The sequence below is a fragment of the Paroedura picta genome, chromosome 9 (genome assembly GCF_049243985.1).
Source record: "Paroedura picta isolate Pp20150507F chromosome 9, Ppicta_v3.0, whole genome shotgun sequence".
Lineage (NCBI taxonomy): Eukaryota > Metazoa > Chordata > Lepidosauria > Squamata > Gekkonidae > Paroedura > Paroedura picta.
Genome location: NC_135377.1, coordinates 71,469,566 through 71,492,529, shown reverse-complemented (window position 1 = coordinate 71,492,529; position 22,964 = coordinate 71,469,566). Strand labels below are relative to the sequence as shown.

The window sequence follows — 22,964 nt, the reverse complement described above, 5'->3', positions numbered from 1 at the left end:
AAAGGGCATTTGGGGAGAGTTTAACCCTTCAAAAAAGATTAAATAAAAGAAAAACACAGAAAAAAACACATTTTAACCTACTTACTATAATATAAGGGAGAAAGAGAGTTTGAAAATTCAAGGAAAAGTGAAAGACAACGAAGGATGAACTTGCATGAAGGTTCTGGAATGAATAGTAAACCTCTCTCCTTAAATATCCTGTGCAGGTGCCTGAAATCTCTGCTGTGCAGCTTGATTTCTATTTCATCTATTTGATTTGTTACCCGTCACTCTCAGCATGCCGGCTCGTGGTGTGTTCCATGACAATCCAGATACAATAAAACCCACAATTAAAACCCCACTTAAAAAGCCCAACAACCTTACAGAAAAATACAGTTCACCTTGGTGGTAAAATAGATATAAGGCCTCCCTATAACAGAACAAATACCAGCAGGGGCGGCAAGAGAATCCCAAGCCAGCGTGGGATCATATCCGATCTTCCTCCAGCCCTGGCCTCATCTGTTGACTGGCTTCATCATGCATAAAGCATTTCTGCAGTAGACGAGGAGGATGGCAATAGACCAGGACTCCCTGTGCCAGAGAGCTGTATATAATCCATCCATACACATTCAGCAACTTTTTAATGATATTCAATTTTTAAAGAAGTTTTAGTCACCAGGCACCTAAAAGTTGTTATAAATATCTTAAATGTCACCCTGTAATGCACACAGAGATCTGGTACACTTCTCCAGACTTCTGCTTCTTCACTGGATTCAAGAAACCAAATGAAAACAAGGTCTGAATGGTTCCCAAAGAGAGGACCTCATACCGTAAGTGTCCTAGAAGAATTCTTCATATTTGTTGAAATACTTTGTAGCTCAAGAGATCATCTCTCCTCCTAGATGTATAGGAACGATCTGTTTTTTAAAGAAATTTGAGTGTAATATTTTTAAAAGATATTTTGCTGAGTGTTCCTGGATTAGTTAGGCAGGGCTCTGTTTCTAGCACAAGGACTCCTGGTCTATTGTCAAAGCAGGTTCCTGCCTTCCCAGCAGCACAGGTGGCTCTTCCCCGCAGTCCTGGGAGTGCTCTTCCGGCAAGTTCCCCTTTGTTTCCCGCTTGCAGGTTGCCGACATGGAGCCCCTGGCAAGTGCAGATGGGCCTTTCACTCTTGGTCTCTACCAAAACTTCAGGGTATTCCACCCGACAGGCAACATGTTTTACTCCCCAGTCAGCATCTCTACCGCCATGGCCATGGTATTCCTAGGGGCTGGAGAGAACTCAACCACACAACTCAAAAGGTCAGCAACCCTGCTCCCCTCCCACTCTTCTTCTGCTGGTATTTGGAGATTTTGTTACTGGGCATCCGCTGTCAGCCATAAATAAAATCTTCTGTAGCCTGTGAGGATGCTTTAGATATAAGCTGCAACACCAACAAGGGAGGCTTTCTTTGGGATTTAGCTGGGAATCTGGATTTTCATGGGAATTCCTTTTCATACTGCCATCTTCTTACTGCCATCTTTCAGCTTTCAGTCTACTTGGAAACCTTTGACAGCTGCAAGGCCGACTTGTCTGGGATGTGAGGATCCCATACCATTATGTGTCCAAAATTATTCACAAGACATTTATAGATGTGAATGAAGAAGGAACAGAGCGTGCAGCAGCCACTGGTGGAATAATTACATCTTGCAGTTTCAGTTTGCTGATGGAAGAAGATTTCAATGATGATCATCCCTTTCTGTTTTTCACCCATCACAACCTGACAAAAACAATACTTTTCTTTGTAAGAGTTGTTTCTCCATGAAACATAAAACAAATGTCAGAACCGTAGAGTAGACCTCCCCAAACTAGGTACCCTTACCTGGACTGAGAGAGAATGAAAATCTTTTACTCACTGTGCAATCCTATGCAAAGTTATTTCAGAAATATAGGGAGCAAGTAGAGGATTTTTCAGTGAGTCAGAAGAATGCTTCATCTGGCTGAATTGTGTGTCATTCATTCATTCACTCATTCACTCATTCATTCACTCATTCATTCAATTTATTAACTGCCCCTCTATGCATCCAAGCTTGGAGTCGTGTGCTGTTGTTTCTCCAGAAAGATAAACAAAGGTCAGAACCATAGAGTAGAATTCCCCAAACTAGGTACCCTTACCTGGATTAAGAGAGAATGATTTTTTTTTACTCGCTGTGCAATCCTATGCAAAGTTTTGCCGGCCTAAGTCCTACTGCTTTCAGTGGCTTAGGAGGAAGCAAGTCTGCCTGCCTTGCTCTCAATGCAGCTTGGCATCTCTTGTGCTTGTTTGCTGATTCTGCTCCGATGTTTTCACACTGTGTCCCACCACTTCTGTGCCAAATATTTCCTGTGGAATGGAGCCAGATGTAGATTGCTTGAAACAATGTTGCACCAAGGTATACATCAAACGAGTTTGGAGCAGTTCTTCCAGTGGTGAGAGCCAGCAGCCTTTTCTCTGGAGTTCCAGGTTTGATTCCCAACTCCTTCTCAGAAAGCCTGCTGGGCGACCTTTAGATGTTCACAGTTCTCTAAGAGCTCGCACAGCCTTATCTACCTGACAACATGCCTGTTGTGCGGGGAGGAAAGGAGAGGTGATTGTAAGCCGCTTGGATGCTCCTTAAAGTAGAGAAATGTGAAGCAGAAAAAGCTCTTCAGGAAAGTATAACTACTTGTGCAGAAGGAAATACCTATGAAAGGGTAGAAGCACCTTTGGATACACTTCCCCATTCCGTGCTGGGAAGGTGGGAGGCGGCCCCCTTTGGATAAGGCAGCAATTCTGCTTTCTTTGGTATCAACAGGACTTTGGTATTTAACTCCCAGGTTGGTATTTAACTCCCAACCCAGAGTTGGCACCTCGACTTGGAGAGGGGATGCTTAGCGGAGCCAAGCCCTGGAGGCACCTTCTAGGCACGGTCCTCCCCTGGGGACTGGCGGGGACGTTCTCGACTTAGGGGGTGGGGGAGGACCCGAGAGGGAGAGGGCTTTGTGGGGCGGGGGTGGGGGGTGCAGTCAGTCAATGGAGACGTAGCAAGGCCGGGCACATGTTAGGGGCGGTTTGGGGTGGGCTTAAAACTCCCCTCACCCCTCCCCCAAAAATAGATTAATAAAAGAAGCAATAAAAAAAGTTGCTAGTTGAATCGCTGGAAACCGATTCACAATGGTGCGAGATAGAAAAAATAATGCAAAAAGTGTTTGACCATTCAAGGAAAAGTGAGAAAAAACTAATCTTTCTTTCTTTCTTTCTTTCTTTCTTTCTTTCTTTCTTTCTTTCTTTCTTTCTTTCTTTCTTTCTTTCTTCCTTCCTTCCTTCCTTCCTTCCTTCCTTCCTTCCTTCCTTCCTTCCTTCCTTCCTTTCTTTCTTTCTTTCTTTCTTTCTTTCTTTCTTTCTTGCCTGTCTCAAGGGACTCCGGAGTTTCAGGAAGGCTCTGTAACGTACCTTGGCATATATTCTTTTGGGGCGGGGTGGCTGTTTTTCCATCTCTTTCATCCGCATACCATGAAATTTGCTAGCTTTTCTGAGGTGAAGGCATTGCTCTGAGGACAGCCTCATCGGTCCCACTGTCTTCCTTTCTTTCCAGTGTGTCATCCGTAAAAACACCCCCAAAGCAAGAGACGCCATAAGAAGTGCCAGCTGTGCTTCTGAATCTGGTAACTGTCCTCCTCCTCCTCTCCTTTTGCCATTTTTCGTTTCCTTTTGTTAGCGGGCACCGACTCCACCACGGGGGCCTTTGTCAACAGCCACAAAGGGAGACGTGTCCTCCAAGAGGGTCCATCTCAGCCAAGTCCTTCCCCTCGAAAGTCCTCCTATGTGATCCCTTAGAATGGGCAGAGGTATTTCGGATTGTGTGTTGGAGACCCACACACTGACCATTCTCTGTTTCCCGCTTGCAGGTTGGCAACATGAATAGAAATAGGTATGTGTCTTTCGCCATCCAACTGTTCAAAATAATCCGGGAAGATAACCCAACAGACAACATCATTATTTCCCCGGACAGCATCTACAACTCCTTGACCATGCTCTCCTCAGGGGCCAGAGGGAACACTGCTGCACAATTTGCCAAGGTCAGCAATCCCTCCCCCCTCCCTTATTTCTGGTGGTATCTTCTGCTGGTATCTCGCTTTTTTGTTACTTGGCACCCCCTGCTCACCCTAAGTAAGATCTTCCGTAGCCTGTGGGGATGCTTTAAACTGAACTGCTTAACTCCTATTTCTCCTCAGTCTTCTCTTGTGAGGGAAACAGTGATCAATGTGGCAAAAATGTAACACAACACAAGGGACAGGAATGGTGGCCTAGGATCACTGTTGGAGCAGTCCACAAACACCTAGTTTCTTTAAATGAAACAAAGTCTTCTGCGCCAGATGCTGCATCCAAGGGTACTAAATGAACTTGCAGATGTAATATTTGAACCTCTGTCCATTATTTTTGACAGTTCTGGGAGAACAGGTGAGGTGCCAAGTGATTGAAGGTGGGCAAATGTTGTCCCCATCTTCAAGAAAGGGAAAAGGGAGGATCCGGGTAACTATCAACCCGTCAGCCTGACATCTGTAGCTGACAAAATTTTGGAACAAATAAACGCTCAGTCCATGAACAGCTGGAACTGAAAGCTGTGATATCTAAGACTCAGCATAGGTTTCGCAAGAACAAGTCATGTCAGACAAACCTTATCTTTTTTTTCGAGGAAGTGACTACCTTGCTCTATCAAGAGTATGCCATGGACGTAGTTTATCTGGATTTCAGTAAACGTTTTGATAAGGTTCCGCATGATATTCTTCTTGACAAGTTAGTAAAATGCAGTAAGGATCCTAATTCTGTCAGGTGGATCAATAATTGGTTGACAAATCGTACCCAGAGGGTATTGATTCAGCATCCTCTTGGAAAACAGTGACTAGTGGTGTACCCCAGGGATCTGTCCTGGGGTCTGTGTTTTTCAACATATTTATAAAAGATCTGGATGAGGGATTAGAGGGGATACTTATTAAATTTGCAGATGATACTAAACTAGGAAGGGTGGCAAATACAACAGAAGACAGATTCAGAATACAGGATGATCTTGATAGGCTCGAGAAGTGGGCTAAACTGAATAAAATGAAGTTCAATACAGACAAATGTAAAGGTCTGCATTTAAGTAGGAAAAACCAAATACACCAATATAGGATGAGGGAGACTTGTCTTGGCAGTAGCATGTGTGAAAAGGATCTAAGAGTCTTAGTAGACCATACATTGAACATAAGTCAGCAGTGTGACTCGGTGGCTAAAAAGGCAAATGGGATTTTGGGCTGCTGCTCTGGTTTGGCCTCACTTGGAGTACTGTGTTCAGTTTTGGGCACCCCAGTTGAAGAGGGATGTAGAAAAACTGGAACGTGTCCAAAGGAGGGCAACCAAGATGGTGAGGGGTTTGGAGAGCAAGACGTATGAAGAAAGGTTGGGGGAGCTTGGTTTGTTTAGCCTGGGGAGGAGACAACTGAGAGGAGATCTGATAACCATCTTCAAGTATTTAAAAGGTTGCCATATAAAGGATGGAGCAGAGTTTTTCTCTCTTGCACTGGAGGGATGGACCAGAACCATTGGCATGAAATTAATTCAAAAGAAATTCTGTCTAAACATCAGGAAGAAGTTCCTGATAGTTCCATCAGGGCCCTCAACTCTCTCGGGAGCTCATTCCACCAGGTCGGAGCCAGGACCAAAAAGGCCCTGGACCTTGTCGATGCCAGCAGAACCTCCCTTGGACCCAGGACCTCCAACAGATTCATACCTGCAGAGCATATTGCCCTGTGGCAAGCATAAGAAGAAAGTTATGTAGGAAAATTATGTGGGACAGAGAAAGGGAAGACAATGAGAAAAACCCACTTTTCTTCCTTCCTTCCCCCTGGCAGATGCTTCATTTTGATGGTCTTGAGGACCTTCATTCACAATTCCAAAAGCTCAATGCTCAGTTGAACAAAAGTGACGCCCCCTTTATATTGACGGTTGCTAATCGGCTTTATGGGGAGAAGAGCTGCACCTTTCTGCAGGTAAGTTGATGCTGAGGGCTTAAAAGCACTTTGCGTTTTGACTGGCCCACAAGCAGCATTCTGGGATAGTTCTTTGCAGTGAGAATCTGGGATTGAAAGTTGTCTGATCCCAAATCAAGCTCTGCTGTTCGAGGAAAGAAAAGTAAACAGGCAATGCAGATAGTTAAGAATGCTTTGGAGGATGTTGGGGTTTTGGTGTTAAGGACCCAGGGTCTTTTAGGAAGTTGGGATTTTGGTGCCAGTTGCCAATCAGATGATGCCAAAAGGTTTGCAGTCACAGAGATCTTAGTGAGGGGAGAGAAATTGTCCTTTATGGAGGGTCTTGGGGGGTGGGGGTGTCACATGCTGTGAAATAGTGATAGAGTTTCTGCTGATTTTTCAGTGCTTATTATCCCCGATGAGAAGTTCCCTGCGATGAGAGTTATTTTGGTCAATGAGGATTATTTCAAAGAAATGCAATTCCTGCTGCCATCCAGATACGTGATTAATTCAGTCAGTAGTTCCTAGGTGTGAGGGTGACTAATACAATATATAGAAAGAAATCCTACATGATTTCTCCAGGACTTTTTGACGAACCTTGAGAAACTATATGGCGCTGAGTTATCTACCGTGGATTTTCAAAATGCTGCATCTGAAGCCCGCAAGCAGATTAACCAGTGGGTTGAAGAGCAAACTGGAGGTGAGACGGTCAAAGACTTTCTGTCCTAACCTCTTGTCTTTCTGAGGGATCTCAGGTGAGTCTGTTCCTGGTTAGCATCATGTGCCATTCTGTTTGCTGTCCTTCATCATTCTTAGGGAGAGGCAGAACCCAACCTCTCCCATGACAATTACTTGCTATGGCAGAGCCATTAGATTAAAATCAAGTTCCCCTTCCCATGGACATGGCGTAATTCTTCCCTTTCCCCCTAGATTTAAGTGATAGTTGTGTCTTTCACAGGATTCGTCACATGGCTAGGCTCGCAGTTGTTGGCCCTTTGCCATGCTTCAGGCAGGCTGTTTGCTTTGGGACAGAGAGAGCAGACTGCATGAATGTTTGTGGGCCTCTTGCTTAGATAATTGTTATAAAAGATTGCGGAGCAGTTCTTAGGGGAGGGATGAGGTTTCCTAGTGACAAACTGGGAGTTAGCAGCAGCAAGACAAATAACTACGTACCTAACTGACTAGCTAGCTGTTGTCTGTAGTCATTCTTCTACTGTCCAACGTTAGTTCTGAAGGCAAGCGGGGGGAGTGTGCTCAAGTAGGAAGTGTCCTGTTCAGCCAATCAGAGCACTGGAGGAGATAATTTGAAAACTTATTGGATCAATGGTATTTCTGTGTCCCTCCAGCGTCCCCTGTAGGAAACTGGATTCTGACCTATAATGCCCACTGTAGATCTTGCATATGGCAGCAAGTTGGGCTGAACACAGTGACAATAGCCAGTTCTGCCTTGCATTAAGCCACCAGCCCACACTCAACTCTTATGCACGGATTTTCATTTTACCTGTTTTGTCACTGGTTTCCTTGTAAGCTGCCTTGGGCCTCCTTTGCAGGAAACATGGATTATGAATGGCCAAACAAATCAATGTTCCAGATGCCTTAAGTGTTGGGCAGAAAATTAGGGCCATTTCGCACGGCTTCAAAGTAGCAGGATGGTTGCCAATTGGAAACGCTACTAATTTGCCATAACCCACGACGTCGTAGACAATCTGCAACAGTCCTGCAACCGACCCGCAAAAAGCGCTTCGTTGTAGCGCTTTCAGGGGAATCCAGAAAAGTGGATTCACCCTCCGGAAAGCGCTACACTCCTGCAACCAATCTGCGACAATAGCGCCAAAGACTTGTGCGTTACCATTGTTGCGGGTTCTTCAAAGTCCCTCCTCCCGAGCCTTTCCTCCAAACTTCCGGCGAACTGTCCGCCATTTTTTTTCTCCGAGCGAGCGGGGATCTACGAGGCAACGAGACAGCGACTGGCTTTCTAGCACGATCACTTTCGGAAATTCTGCCCAGACACCACAAGAGTATTTCAAAAGCACAGTGGCACACACCGTCACGTTCCAAACATTTGCCCAAAGCTTAAAACCCCGTCTACCTTCGGCCAGTACTAGCGGAGTCAACGTACAGGGAGCATTTTAAAAAACTTTCCTCTGAGCGTGCCAACGAACGTTCGCCGCTCGCAGTCTCCTGTTTAGATTAGTGGGGTTCAATAGATATGATTCGAGGTGATACCATGAGGGGCGGTTTGTGTGTAGTGGGTCTTTGTGTGGTTCCGGGTACGTGATTGTGCTTGGGTGCGGACAACCCCTTCCATCGGCGGCTAGACCTCCGGCAAGCGGAGTCGCCGTCCGCCGTTCATTTTAAAAAACTTTCCGCTGAGCGTGCCAACGAACGTTCGCCGCTCGCAGTCTCCTGTTTAGATTAGTGGGGTTCTATAGATATGATTCGAGGTGATACCATGAGGGGCGGTTTATGTGTAGTGGGTCTTTGTGTGGTTCCGGGTACGTGGTTGTGCTTGGGTGCGGACAACCCCTTCCATCGGCGGCTAGACCTTCGGCAAGCGGAGTCGCTGTCCGCCGTTCATTTTAAAAAACTTTCCGCTGAGCGTGCCAACGAACGTTCGCCAGTAAAATGTCATTGATTTATGCTTTGGTTGGTGAATATTATTGGGGAACTGTCGCGTACCGCCGCACTTGCTCTCGGTTTTAGACCGGCATGCGTTTTTGTAATGGCGGACATTTCAGTAAAATGGCTCCCGCTGCATGTTCAAACTGCTCTTCTCGCGTGTGGACGAATCAGCGCATGCGAGAAGTCAAACAACAAGGGCGCTAATCTGGCCATTAGGAGCAGATCCTGTTCCCGCGCGAGGAGTTTTGAATGTGACATGTGACCTCATGTGGCCAATGTGCGTGTCCCCTACTGCCCTCCACCAATCAGGAGCCGGCTAGTCCCTTTGTCTTTGTGTGCGGGAAGGTATATGATCCGTTGCACCCTGCACCTAGCACCTCCATTTTGCTCAGCTACTCGCGAAGGCACCATGGAATCTTCTTCGCAAGCGTCATCCGTCCCTGCAACCGGCCGTGGCCCAACATGGAGGGACGCGGAGATCAGGGACCTGATCGCGATTTTCTCGGAAGAGAAAATCCAGGACGCCTTCCAGTCCTCGCACAGGAATCGGGAGGTCTTTGAACAAGTGGCCATCAAGATGCGTGCCCTGGGCCACAACAGGACCGGCCTTGAATGCCGGTCAAAAACTAAAACAATGCGGGCGGAGTATATGCATGCCGTGAACCATAATAAGGGTTCCGGCAACGAGAAGGTGACCTGCCCCTACTTTGAGGAGCAGCGTCCGCTGTACGGCGACGGGGAAGGAGCCGGCAGGCCGAAGCGCGTCGGGAGGAGCCTTAAGGTGGTTCAGAAGCCGGCTGCCCCGGTCGAGGAACCACCCGCTGAGGAGGATCCCGGCGAGGGCACCTCGTCCACCTTTCGGCCTCCACCCCCCGTCCAGCAACGAGCCGCGGACATGGTCACGCTGGACCTAATGGCCATCGCTCCTGGGGAGCCAGAGGAGGTTCCTCAGCAAACGCCCCTTGCCTCCGGTAAGTAATTTTAGTTTAATTTTATATTTCATTTTGAGCAAATGTGTGTTCTGACGTTTGGGAATCTTTTTCTCGTGTGTTCGTTGCAACGCATAATATGCTAGGATGTTTGTGGATTGCTTGCTATGGTGGCTTTTTAAAACGGTACTGTTTAACCAACAACCCAAACAGTTTTGCAGCATGCCTCAGCCATAGGCCTTCTGCAGTGCTTTAGCCACTACTTTGGGAGCTTGCTGTGTGGTTCAGGTTGTATGCTTGCTCCTTTTTCACTATTGTATGCCTTGTGTTCGTTGCAAAGCATAATATGCCAGCCTGTTTGTGGATTGCTTGCTATGGTGGCTTTTTAAAACGGTACTGTTTAACCAACAACCCAAAAAGTTTTGCTGCAGGCCTCAGCCATAGGCCTTCTGCAGTGCTTTAGCCACTACTTTGGGAGCTTGCTGTGTGGTTCAGGTTGTATGCTTGCTCCTTTTTCACTGTTTTCTGCTCTTGTCCACAGAGACACAGATGCCTGGGACGGTGGTCCTCGAGTCCCCAGCAGCGGTGGCAGAGGACAGTGATTCTGGGGCGTCAACAAATGTTGGTAAGTATCAGTTGCAATAAGGGGGGGGGGGTTAACTGCTTTGTGCTTTTCTGTTTGTGCAGGGCAGCAGCACTGCTAAGAGACAGAAGAGAGTCCCTCAACGTTGCTGCTTTAGGGTTTGAAGCTTGCTTTGCCACACTTTGGTCCTAAATCATGTTCTTTTTTTCCTTTTTTCAGATTTCATACCCGGGACGCAGGAGGAGGAGGAGCGTGGGGTGGCTGGACCTCCTGCCCTGCGCAGGCGGATACAGATACAAGATGGTGAGCGTGCATGAACTGTTCCTTTCGAGCCATGGCTGCAGGACAATGTCGCAAGCCACTAACCGTGTGCTTCCTTTTCATTTTTGTGCTCCCCTGGCATTGTTCTGAGTCTTGGTTTAACTATATGTAACCAAGAAAGGCCACCATGGGCAAAAAAACACTAACCATGTGCTCCCCGGGCATTGTTTAGAGTCTTGGTTTAACAATATGTAACCAAGAAAGGCCACCATGGGCAAACAAACAATAACCATGTGCTCCCCTGGCATAGTTTTGAGTCTTGGTTTAACAATATGTAACCAAGAAAGGCCACCATGGGCAAACAAACAATAATTATGTGCTCCCCTGGCATAGTTTTGAGTCTTGGTTTAACAATATGTAACCAAGAAAGGCCACCATGGGCAAACAAACAATAACTATGTGCTCCCCTGGCATAGTTTTGAGTCTTGGTTTAACAATATGTAACCAAGAAAGGCCACCATGTGCACCAGGGTGGGTTTTGACTGTCTCGATGGTACTAACAGTTCTGTTTCTCATTTTTTGCCAACAGAGGTCCTTTCAGAAGACAATGAGCCAGCCGGCTCACCACCTAGAGGTGCTCTCCAAGCAGAGGAGAGGCTGGCGAGGGAACGCGGCAGGCTGCGGCGCGTCTCCGTCTTAACTAGTGTGGGAGAAAGGATCCTCTTTCTCCAGGCGTGCCGCTGCCGCAGACCAGGCGATGCTCTCCCTCGTGGCCCAGGAGGGAAAAAAATTTCGTGCAATCCTTAGGGAGTCGAACCAATCCCTACGCGAAAGCGTGGAGGAGGTGAGACTGATAAGGAGGCTGATGGAGAGGGCGGTCGCGGTTATGGAGACGGCCAACCCTCCTCAGATTACCGTGCACGTCCCCCCCCCCACCCACACCTACCCCACCACCTCCAGCACCCACCCCACCCACCCCGTCTCAGAATGCCTCGACCCAAACGAGAAGGAGGACTGTTCTCGGGAAGAGAATAGTTAAACCCGCGGACAAGTTCTCCCCCTCCTAGTTTGGGCCAGTTTGTCTATTTAACGTTATTTGTGTTTGCTGTTGTCTGTTAAATAAAGTTTATATTTTTGACTCTGTCTCTGTGTACCCTCTCTAGTGATTGTGCCTATTCTGGTACCGTTGTGTGGGTTGGAGGTTGGAGGGTGTTTTAAAGGTTAAAGGTGTTTTAGGAGTTTGGGGTGAAAGGTGTGCGAGTGTAAGGAGTCACACTGGAGTCTTTTTCAGGAAATTTGCAACAACATTTTATTTTAATAAACAGTTTAACAGGGATAGAAAAATGGGCAATGTAACTAGGAACCCCCCCAACACCCCCCACCCCAAAACACAAACAGAAAACAAAACTCAGGTCCCACTGCTCCCCTCCCCAGCCCCTTCCATCTCCCTCACTCTCCTGCACAACCGTCCCATGGTCCCCCTGACTTTGCGGCGGAAGAGGTCTTCGTCCTCCTTCTTCTTAACTGTATGGGGAGGGAGAAAAAGTACACATTAGTGCCAAACATATTTTCCAACCTGGAGTTTACATGGATACACTTTTTAGTGGCCTTAGCCACAGTGTGAGAAGAGTTGGGCAGTGGGGAACATAACCTACGTTCTTCCGCCTCCCTCTGCTGCCTTTGCCGCTCCATCTCCCCTTTTAGGTCTGCCACTTCAGCCTCTAAGGAAGTCACCCTGGCCTCCATGGCACGCAGCCTTGCCTCCATAGTTTCTGCTATAGAAATCAAATAAAGAATTTAATCACACTTCAAATGGAAGCATCACAGCAGGCTCCCATATGGCTCCATGGGGGTACACACACATGGGTCTCCCTCAAAGACATAAAACTCTCACCTGCAGCCTGTCCTGAGGTGGAAGGTCCCTCTTCCTCCCCTTCCTCACGCTCAGGTGCTTTTGCCAGCTTGGATGGTGATTGTGTAGCTGGGCAAAGAAAAAGACAAATCATAAGTAAGAGCAAACAAACCAGAGATGAAACACAGCTGATGGCCACACCACAATCATACTCAAAGCGCGTAACCAAAGTGGTTCTACAGTACTGGCGGGCTAAGTCAGAGGGGGTTGACAGCATCTTAATACTTTCTCAAATTTCATTGGGGACAGTAGGGGAAAGAGGCAGCTAGTCATTCCATGCATGTTTAAGGGTAAAACACAACGAGGGCAGCACTCACCCATATGCCTCCTCATTTCCAGGGGGGGCTTCCCAGCCTTCTCCCATATCTTGACCATCTGGTCGTGGAAGACCGTTCTCCCACTTGGCTGCGGGACCCCCCCGCCACTGTTCTAGACTGTTGAGGAAGTCCAGCTTCACCCTCTTAAATTTTGTCCGGACCTGCTCCCAGGTCCGGACGTAGCCCCTCTCCCTCAGCTTTGATGCCAACACCAGGTAAGCACCCTTGGTGTGGCAGTGGGTGCTGGCCATAAGGCGGCCAACACTTTTTGATTGGAGAACAAGCTCCAGAAGTGCCTCAGCCTCGGCGCGCTGCCAGAAGGAGCCCTTCCGTGGCTTCGGCATCTTCGGAATGACGGTTAGGGAACGAACATGCGTTGCTCCGATCGACCACCCCTATTTTAAATGTATCAAAGCTGCCCACCAATAAAATTATTCCTTGGAACATAAGTGGATTGATCCTCCGGTTTGACAGGGGTCGCCAATACTTCCTGGCTACCCGCCTCCCCAAACTTTCCCCGTTCAGCGCTTCCGTATTGTGTTTGTCAATGTCAGCGGGGAGTTAGCATTTAGGGCTGTCAAAGTCCTTTTGGACCAGAGAATCCCCGTTTTTTTGGTGGCTAAGTAGACAAACCGCACAAGACAAGGTTAAACAAAGAACAGAAAACTTTATTCAACACCAGAGTAGAAAAAACAATCAAACACGCTTCCTGTTTCTGTAGATGTGGGTGGCTATAGCGTCCCGAACCTTGCACCCCTCCGCATAGATCCTTTTTTTCCTTGCTTCAGGGATGTCTTGTGTGTCCTCAAGGACTACAGGATCAGGTTCATCCACAGGGAAGGGGATGTTATGTCCCTTGTCCTCGCAGATGTTGTGCAAAATGACACACGCGATGATCAGCGGAGTCACATTGTCTATATGCACATGGAGTCGTGACATCAAGCATCGGAACCAGGACTTCAAACGTCCAAAGGCACGCTCCACTACATTCCTTGCCCGGGAGTGAGTGAGGTTGTAGTGGCTCTGCACGTCTGTCCTTGGCCGCTTATAGGGAGTCATGAGCCAGCGGCGTAATGGGTAGGCTCCGTCCCCGAGCACCAATGCCAGCACACGCACGCCCTCAATGGTGGCGGTGGGGTTTCCTGGAACAAAGACCCCTTCGTCCATGGCTTTCCTGAGGTTAGATTCCCTGAAAACAAGGGCATCATGCCTCCTGCCACTCCACCCCACCTCGGCATCGATAAACCGTCCGGAGAAGTCCACAGTTCCTTGCAGGAGAACAGAACAAAAGTCCTTCCTGTTCCCGTACTCCTTTATGCTTCCCCCGGGGGCACGGATAGGGATGTGGCTTCCATCGACGGCCGCAAAACAATGCGGGAATCCAAGCCTGGCAAACCCGTCCATACTCTGGAATAAGGGAAAGATAAGAATATAAGCCATGGCATGTCAGCGTGGGGTGCATCGCGTCTTCGTTGCTGACCTGTCAAACAAGAAAAAAAATTTAAAGGGCAAAGGGGATAGAATGACACTCACCGCTCCAAGCCGGTCTCCGAGGCACACGACTTTGCTGAACAATTCCGCCTCCATGGCGAAGCAGAACTCCTTAAGGATATCGCCAACCGTTGTGACTCCGAGTCCGAATTGCTGGGCTACTGTCCGGAAGTACTGAGGGGTGGCCAAGTACCACAATGTGGCTGCCACCCTTTTTTCCACTGGCACGGGGCGCCGCATGCCAGTGACTTGCCTCTCCATGCGTCCACGTAGAGCCTCCACGAGTTCAAAAAATGTTCCCCTAGACATTCTAAAGTTGGCAATCCAGTGGTCATCATCCCAGCGAGCCCACACAAAATTTTCCCATCAGTCAGAGGATCTTTCGTCCACCCAGAACCGGGGGGGGAACCGGACCTCTGCCAGAGCTTGCCAGTGCCTCTTTGCTGCCATGGTTGCCCGTAGAGAACGTCTTGTACTGCTGGTCATCGCTCTGGCAATACGTTCTCGGTAGTCCTCAATAGCAGCCCTCCTATGCCGCACGGTGGTGTGGATACGCTGGACCACTGCAAGCATCTGAGACAACAATTGAAAAATAATCCTCTCCATTGCAACGTTAACCTGTGCTGCGGGCAGTAGGCTACGCAAACAAAGAGTGAGGCCGACCGCGTGTCTGCCCAGGTGCATATGAGCAGGTAACCTGTGGGCGTGTACTGTGGGCGGGGATTAACCAATCAAACATATCAATGCATCAACCTCTGGATCATAGAAAACAGTAGAAAACACGTTCCTAGGGCGCCAATGATTGGACGATAACGCGTTGCTACGGGGTTTCCTGGGTTTTTTAAAAAAAAAGGGAACCCCGACAAGTCCGGCTTTAGGGTCGAGGTCAAAGGTGTGCCTGCAGTTTGATTGACGGGCACGGGAGGCCAGAAGCGCTAAAAAGGGACCTCCTTTGTAGCGAAAGGACGGAGAACCGGAAGCCTGTGGGTTACGAAAGTGACGAGAAGTGAAAGTGCTAAATTCCGCAAAAACCGCAGCTGTGCGTTACGGGCACATTACATTTCGCTAGTTGAAGTAGCGATTTCGCTAACAGCAACCAAATAGCAACTTTGAGCTCTGTGCGAAATGGCCCTTAGTCTATTATTTCTTCTGCCGTTTCATTCCAGGTAAAATCCTTGACTTGTTACCTGAAGGCACAGTCAGCGAGATGACCAGACTAATTCTGGTGAATGCTATCTACTTCAATGGCAGCTGGGAAGAGCCATTTGAAGTGGGGATGACCGAGGAGATGCCGTTCCAACTCAATAAGGTAACCACAGTGCTTAGTTCCACCTTCCCTCTTTCACCCGTCTGTACAAGATGTGTTTTAAGGTGCTGATAACTGGAGATTTTGTGAATTTTGTTGGGAATCCTAAACCACATAAGTCCCCATCCTGTTCTACCCACAGCACATCAGTATGCAGATGGCACCACTTTCTGTCAATGAATGGCCAGCTGAGTCGTTCCCCCCCTCCCCCCGTGTCGTTGACTCAGGGTCTAGAGACTGACAAAATGGCTCAGGCAAGGCCCCCTGAAACTGAACCCTTCAAAGGTGGAGTTCTGGTGGCTGGGGAGGAAGAGGCCGGACAAAGAAGTGCTCCTCCCCTGTCTTGACAGTGTGGAAATCTAATTTTTAAGGCCATACGCAGTCTGGGCCTAGTCCCCGGGAGTGCCTTGCGCTCAGCAGGTACAAACAGGCTAGTAGTCCCTGGCCACAAACAAATCTGGTCAACCTTCAACAGACCTTCCTTGGCCTTGGCTGGTGCCTGGTGGAATGAGCTCCCAGAAAACACCAGGGCCCTGTCAGAGCTCAATAAGGGCATCTCCAAACATGGTTAAAAATAGCATTACACCAGCTGAGTGGAGTAGCGCTACATATAATCATGCCTCCTGGCCTCTCCTCACCTTTTTTGCTGTCTCACTCTTCTCTGCTGCTATTTCATGCTTCTCTCCCTCCACAACAGCTGCTGGAAATGGCAAAAGAGAGCAACACATTTTATATGTGACTCTCTTCTGCCTGTCAATCATGCCAGTTAGCAAATACCCTTTCTCCATGCTTTAAAAGGCCTGTGATGCCCGCTAATTTTTTAAAAATCAATAGCTCTCCATTGAAACACCTATGCATCTAATCATAGATGTATGGTGCATCCTTATTGCCACTGCTTATGGAATCACGAGTCTTGCTTCTTTTAAAAATAAATATCATTACTGATAGGGGGAAGCTGAAAGAAGCATGCTTTGAACTACAACTTTGGGGGAAATTTTATTTTGCCTTTGCCTGCACTATTGAACGCCTATTTGTTGCTCCACGCTGTTCTTAAAATAAAATAAAAAAAACAACAACTCCTGTCCCCAGAGCAGGGAAAGGGATGTGTGTGCAAGGATGGGGCTTTGTTGGTCGAGATAGTGCTTCTTCACCTCCATACATTTTTTTTGTTGGTGGCCTTCTTGTTGCTCTCTGGTTAATAGCACTACTAATGTTGGTGAATCCACTTTGGAGGAGTCATCAACTAGCGCTTTAAAATGGAAGATGTCGCTGGCTGTTTACTGCTCAGATGCTACATGTTGGTGATGTCATATGGAGGGGGCAGAGTATAACGACAATGAAAGGTAAGTATTTCACTATTTTTTAAGTGTGCAGAAAACCCTTAAATTTTGCAGGGCCTGCAAAACAGAGCTCTTCAACCAGGCCTGTGGTTGAGGCAAGTAAAACCACCACTAACAACATCATACTGGCCTCCCTCCTGTACACACACGCCCACCCTGGGTTTGGGGATTACATCTCTGGGTGTACTTTGTGCTTTAGAAATGATTTAATAATGCTGAATTGTGATTTCAAGAGTATTGTTTTTCTACATGTTGTTCACCACCCTGAGTCCACTTCAGTAGAGAGGGCAGCCTAGAGAGTCAAATGAATAAATAGAAAAAGATATTTGTGAATGGAAGCCTCCTTTTATACACAGATCTCTTGGGCTAGACTGAGGCCACGATTTTGGTATTTTATGTTGCTCACCAAATAAGGACCCCGCCTGCCATTTTCAATCTGCTTATATTTTTAACCAAAATGCAAAACATAATACTGTATATGGCTATAAAAATGTTAAAACCATCTAAATATAACACTGATTATTCCTGCATTAGGTTCTTTGGAGTCAGAGTTCAGTTTAAATGCTTTTTGACCCAAAGCTGAATGAATTTTGATGGAGCCAATGAATGTATTCATGCCGATGCAGGCTGGCAGCCGAAACGTCTATCCTGTTAAACAGCAAGAGTTCCATTTTTTGATACTTCAGGCTATAAATCCATAACCCAAATTGTTTTTGTATTAATAGTTATAAGTTTATTTAGATCCCGACATACTATTTTCTATTGTATTTAGCTTGAAACTGTGAAAACCTTATTCTTTTTACATTATTAATCGACAAACCAATATTTAGGTAGGTGAAAAATGTTATGCTGCCCTCGATTTCTGATAATCCACACAGAATGCATGCAAGAGAATAAAGTGAAAAGGTTAAATCAAAATTGCTTTTACTACTAAGATAACAAATGCAGCTTCACATATGCTATCAATTATGCCTATAAGCTCTAAATCAGTGTTACTTAACTTTTATCCCCAGCTTTCTCAAGCAGGGTTTTGTGAACAGCCCTAGAAGGGTTTCCCAAATGGGTGGGGATTTTTTTTAAGCATGAATCTGGGATTTTATCCTCAGAGTGGTGGGAGAAGTATAAAACTTTGGTTGCTGACCAAAGGCCACTGCAAGTGGGAAGGCGGAAGTGGTTAAAATTCCAGATATGTCCATTTGTCTCCCAAATTATGACTGCTCCCTGAGGTTTGGAGGTGGCCCACTAGGGGGCTGTACAGGAACCCTGAGTATTCTTGGGTTTTGTCTCGTCTTAGGCTGGAGGAACCTTCTGTAACTTCAGTAGCTCTGTAACTTTAGTAGCTAGAGGAGGAGTTAATGGCCATTGGAAGCTACAAAGCATAACTTGTTTTAACATATTTTGAGCAAAATTGTTCCTGTCTATGTCCACTCATCAATGGTACACTTACAATCTCCCTGACCCATTTTTTTCATTCCCCCATCCAGAAAGAAAAGAAGACCGTGAAGATGATGCACATGTCCAAGAAGCTTCCCTTTCGGTACATACCTGAACGCAAATTGAGTGTCCTGGAACTGCCGTACAAGGGGAAAAGACTTAGTATGACTGTCCTGCTGCCTGATGACATTGGCCTGGAAGAGGTGATCTCCCCACCCCCCAAAAAATCTGTAACAGCTTGCACTGTATAAATAAAAGTGTAAGGGGTAGGTGGGCGGAGATTGGGCACACGTCCCGATCGGCCTGCAGTCTGGACAGGCCTTGCCCCCCCCAGCTCATCCAAGGGCAGTCTAGCAACATGGCAGCCAGTTTGCCCCTGGCCACTGACAGAGACAGATGCACATGGGCTGCCCAGATGGTGGGGGGCAATTGTCACCAGGGTGCCCTTGGCCGCTGTCAGGAGAGGCTAGTGGTACTGCCAGGGTGGTGGGGAAAACAGACCCTTAGACAGCCCTTTTCGCTCCAGGACCATCTTAACTGTCATATCCAACAACTTCCCGCACTTTGACTCAGGTCACTGACACAGCTGGTGGTTGGTCGGTGAGTGCACTTCCTCCCCCCCCCCCCCCGCTTCCCTTCAGGCCTTCTGTGAAGGAACCTCTGACAGCCCTTGACTGAGGGGGGGGGAGGTGTTTTAAAGAGCAACTCAGAGGAGTCTGTGGGCATACTTGTGCTTTCCTTTTGAGGTTCTGAAAGGGAGGCCACAGAAAACCCCCTTCTCAAAGTATTGCTCCGACCAGCCTTGCTGCTGGATGGCAGAAACAGCCAAGTCATGTGTATTTCTTTTTCTCTGATCTTCATAATCTGCAAATGAGCTGTAATTCCATGAACTCTCCAGGCCCCACCTGGAAATTGGCTACTACTGGGTTGGAAATATTCTTGGAGGTTTGGAGGTGGGACTTCAAAATCATACCATGCCTCAGAATCCATCCTCCAAATTAGCCATTTTTTTCTGCAGAGCTGGTCATTATAATCTAGAGATGAACAGCAATCTAGAGACAATGGTAGAGGCTTGCAGACTGTGTTTGGGGTGGAGTGGTGCAGGTGTGATCCTCCTGGCCTGTTGGCTTTGGCCAGATCTTACCAGCAAATATTTGTATTTTGGGGCCCAGACAGACATACCAGCATCAGTCCTGTGAGTCTGGAAAGTGCAGGAAGATCTAAATAAAGAATATTTACAGTCTGAAAGTGTAAATAGTGAACAAGTAAATGTCTGGAGAAACATGGGAACTAAAGTGCCTTTTTTCAAGCTTGGCCTGGTAAATAAAAACAGTATTTGCCAGGAAGATCCCATGAAATCAAAGACATAAGTGGCCCAGAATTTCAAGTGGAGTTAGCTATACAGGAAAGTAGACAGTGACATTTTGGGGGAAACTAGGTGATCCACTTTTATTAGGCAATGACAGGGACTTCAGTTGCCAGCAGTAGGCCTCGTGCTTCAGAAGGGCAGATGTCACCAGCCAAGAAACAGACTGTACTAGCCAAGGGGTGTCTGTGGCTATGTGCATTACTTTTGAAGGGATGCATGCAAGGGGAGAGAGTTTTCCCTTCAGCCTAACTGTCTGGAGATGAGCTATACTTCCAGTGAAGGAGGCTGGCATCCCTAAACCTCAATGGGATACAATGCTACACAGTCACCCCTCCAAAGCAGCCATTTTTGCCTGGGAAGCTGATTTTTATAGTCTGGAGATGAGCCACAATTCCAGGAGATCTTCAGGCCCCACCTGGAGGTTGGCGGTCCCTGGTCTGAACATATTCTTTGAAGTCTGGAAGTGGGGCCTCATAACTGTGTAATGCCCCCTCAGCCACCTAGCACTCCCTGACCTATTTCAGGTCAAGAAAACATGGCAGAGAGGAGGTACGGATGCCAGATTGGTGTAGGTTCATGTTCTGGAATTCCACACAACCTAGGTGTACATAAACCTGATTAAGGTCAAGACTGCTATGCACAGAGTGGCCCCCTCTTAGGTTTGCCATCTTCCAAGTGAGTCTCTCTACTCCACCTCCCTCATGGGGAGTCTGCTATAGGGAGAGGAAAAGAAGGCGATTGGAAACTGCTTTAAGACACCTGAGGCCTGTTGAGTGACTGGGGACCAGTTCTCTCAGACCTCTCACAGCCCCACATCCCTCACAGGTTGTCTATTGTAGGGAGATGAAGGGGAAAGGTAATTGTGAACCACTGTGAGACTCCTTTGGATAGTAAACAGCAGAGTACGAAAATACAGCTCTTCTAAGTAGCAACCATGAAAGAACCATGTAGGTTCTATCAACGGTAAAAAATGGAGACAGAAGGAGCAGGGTGGATACCTGTGTACTGTGACTACCCCATGTGTATTAGAGCAGGGGGACATTTCGGTGTCTGTGGCCTATTCACACAAGAAGGGAAATGACATTGAACGTAGAACGGGGAGGAATTGGTTGCCATGTAATCACCCCCTAAGAAGAGTCTCCAGTCTGATTTTCCCTTCACATATCTGAAGACATGGCTCTGGAAAGCTCATCTGTAACCACTATGCCACAATTCCCAAATGTCAGTCCTCTCCCACACTCAACTAACATTCCAAACCACAGGTTCTTGACACCCATCTCTCCACACCTGTGCCCTCATTTGTCACCATGCCACCACAACCTCCCACACAACACACACATTCAACCCCGTGCCCTTACAGACTGGACAGTTCCTCCCCTTCCTCTTCCCAAGCACTAGCACACGTATTCCGGGATACAACAGGCTTTGCCCCTAGTATAAAATATTCGGCATCCTAAATAGTGATATATCAGAGACATGGACAAATACAGCAACAGAGAAGCAGTCAATACAGTATTTTGTTTTTAATTCAGAAATGTAGGCAGGAATAAGGGGAGTGTTCACTGGTTCGGAACATTGCTTCATCTGGCCCAGTATTCCATTCCATTCCATTCATTCATCCCATTCATTCATTCACTTCCCCTCTCTGTATCCTTGCTGAGGGTGGTGTATAACATGTTTCCAACAAAGTTAAAATCAGAATAAAAACAATATAATAAATAATAAATAATTAAAATTCAGTCCCCATGCTCTGCCTCAATATAGCTGGGTGGTATGGGTATTCTTGTGGGGAAGGATTGGTCACTGCGACCTACTCTCATCCAAATGCTTCCTCAGAAGAGCTCTGGCATGCAGGTCCTGCTGAACTTTGATAGCTCTGTCAGGGCATATTTCTCTGTGGGCGGGGAATTTTACCAGGCTGGGCCCAGGGCCAAAAAGGACCTGGATGAGGCCAGTTGCACTTTGAGAGGGCAGGGACCACCAGCACATTCACATCTGGAGATCTTAGAGTTGGTCTGGGGATATATTGGGACAGGAGGTTTCTTAGATATGCAGTGTACTCTGATGGCTTCTGGAGTTCTCAGAGAGGACTCTCCGAATTCTGCTTCTCAAGGCCCCTTTTCACTAAGCTATCCTGTCTTATGGCAACCCCAGTAGAGCCCCATAAGCTCTCCTCCATAAGCTCTTTTCAGAGGCACATTAGGCTTTATCCTTTTTGCTAAATGTTTGTCTCGTGACAATAATTAGGAATGATTTCCTGGTACTCTCTGTGTCTGTCTCTAATTGTAGATGGAGAAGAGGCTCACCGGAGAAGAGGTCCAAGAGTGGACAGACCCAAGAAAGATGTCCGTCAGTGATGTTCGTGTGTACATTCCGAAATTTAAGCTCGGAGAGACCTTCGATCTGAAGTCATATTTATCAGGGTTAGGACTGCTGGATGTCTTTGACAGCTCCAAGGCCGACTTGTCAGGGATGTCGATATATCCTGAGCTCCACTTGTCCAAAATTGTTCACACATCATTTATAGAAGTGAACGAAAGAGATACAGAAGCTACAGCAGCAACTGCTAGAATACCAATGTTTTCCAGTCTGTGTAGGGAAATAATTTTCAATATTAACCGTCCCTTTATGATTTTGCTCCGTAACATAGATTCAGATAATATACTTATCCTCGGAAGTGTTGCTTCTCCATGAAACGTGAAACAAAAGGCAGAACCATAGGGGAGAACTCCCCAATTAGTTATCCTTACCCTGCTTGAGAGAGAATGAAGATCTTTTACTCGCTGTACAATCCTGTGCAGCTAGGCCAAGTTTAATTCCTACTGCTTTCGGTGGCCTAGGTGGAAGGAAGCCTGCCTTGGCTTCATTTCAATGCCGCTTGGCTTCCCTTGTGCTTGTTTTGCTGATTCTGCATGGATGTTTTAACACTGTGTCCCACCACTTCTGCACTGAATGCTTCCTGGAATATGGAGTGAGGCATTCATTGCTTGAAATGAAGGGATGTTGCCCCAAAGGTGGACACGAACAATTTTTGGAGCAGTTGTTCCATTAGTGGTCTTTCCCTAAAGCTTATTGTGAGGCCCATTCTGCACAAGGACCAATGTTGCCAATTGGTTCCTGAAAGCGGAAATGCTATTTTTAAAAGTGCTATTCGGCCCTATGCATACCTGCATTTGTAGTGGAATCCAGTAGCGTTTCAATCGTTTCCCACAGGTTTCCATTCTCGCAAAAATCGCTAGAAAGGAAGCAATTTTTTCTGTGCTTTTTCCCGCCCATGGCTGTCAATCAAACGAACAGCCAATGGGCGGCCATTATCATGCTCCCGAAAAGCCCCTTCCCCTTTAAACACAGTTTTTTAAAAAAAAGAAAAACACAAGTTGCAACGAATATGCCTTGATTCCTTGATTTCTCCTAA

At 47.1% G+C, this 22,964-nt stretch overlaps 1 protein-coding gene and 1 long non-coding RNA gene across 2 annotated transcripts; one reads left to right on the top strand and one right to left on the bottom strand.

Annotated features, from left to right (window-relative positions):
* Positions 1-1,113: 1,113 nt before the first annotated feature.
* LOC143845168 (leukocyte elastase inhibitor-like) lies at positions 1,114-22,243 on the top strand. Its single transcript, XM_077353316.1, has 6 exons — positions 1,114-1,284; positions 5,869-6,006; positions 6,568-6,685; positions 15,267-15,409; positions 18,231-18,383; positions 21,839-22,243. The coding sequence occupies exons 1-6, from the start codon at positions 1,114-1,116 to the stop codon at positions 22,241-22,243; spliced, it is 1,128 nt and encodes a 375-aa protein (XP_077209431.1).
* On the bottom strand, positions 11,797-12,363 carry LOC143845169 (uncharacterized). Its single transcript, XR_013234299.1, has 3 exons — positions 12,275-12,363; positions 12,036-12,155; positions 11,797-11,904 (listed from the first exon to the last, which is right to left on the bottom strand). It is a non-coding gene; the product is annotated as an uncharacterized LOC143845169 (long non-coding RNA).
* Positions 22,244-22,964: the final 721 nt, after the last annotated feature.

Bases quoted from the DNA above. Each gene is read 5' to 3' on its own strand.
- LOC143845168 (XM_077353316.1), top strand. From the start codon at position 1,114: ATGGAGCCCCTGGCAAGTGCAGATGGGCCTTTCACTCTTGGTCTCTAC. The intron at 6,007-6,567 runs GTAAGTTGATGC...TGATTTCTCCAG, and splicing joins AGAGCTGCACCTTTCTGCAG to GACTTTTTGACGAACCTTGA. The intron at 6,686-15,266 runs GTGAGACGGTCA...GTTTCATTCCAG, and splicing joins GGTTGAAGAGCAAACTGGAG to GTAAAATCCTTGACTTGTTA.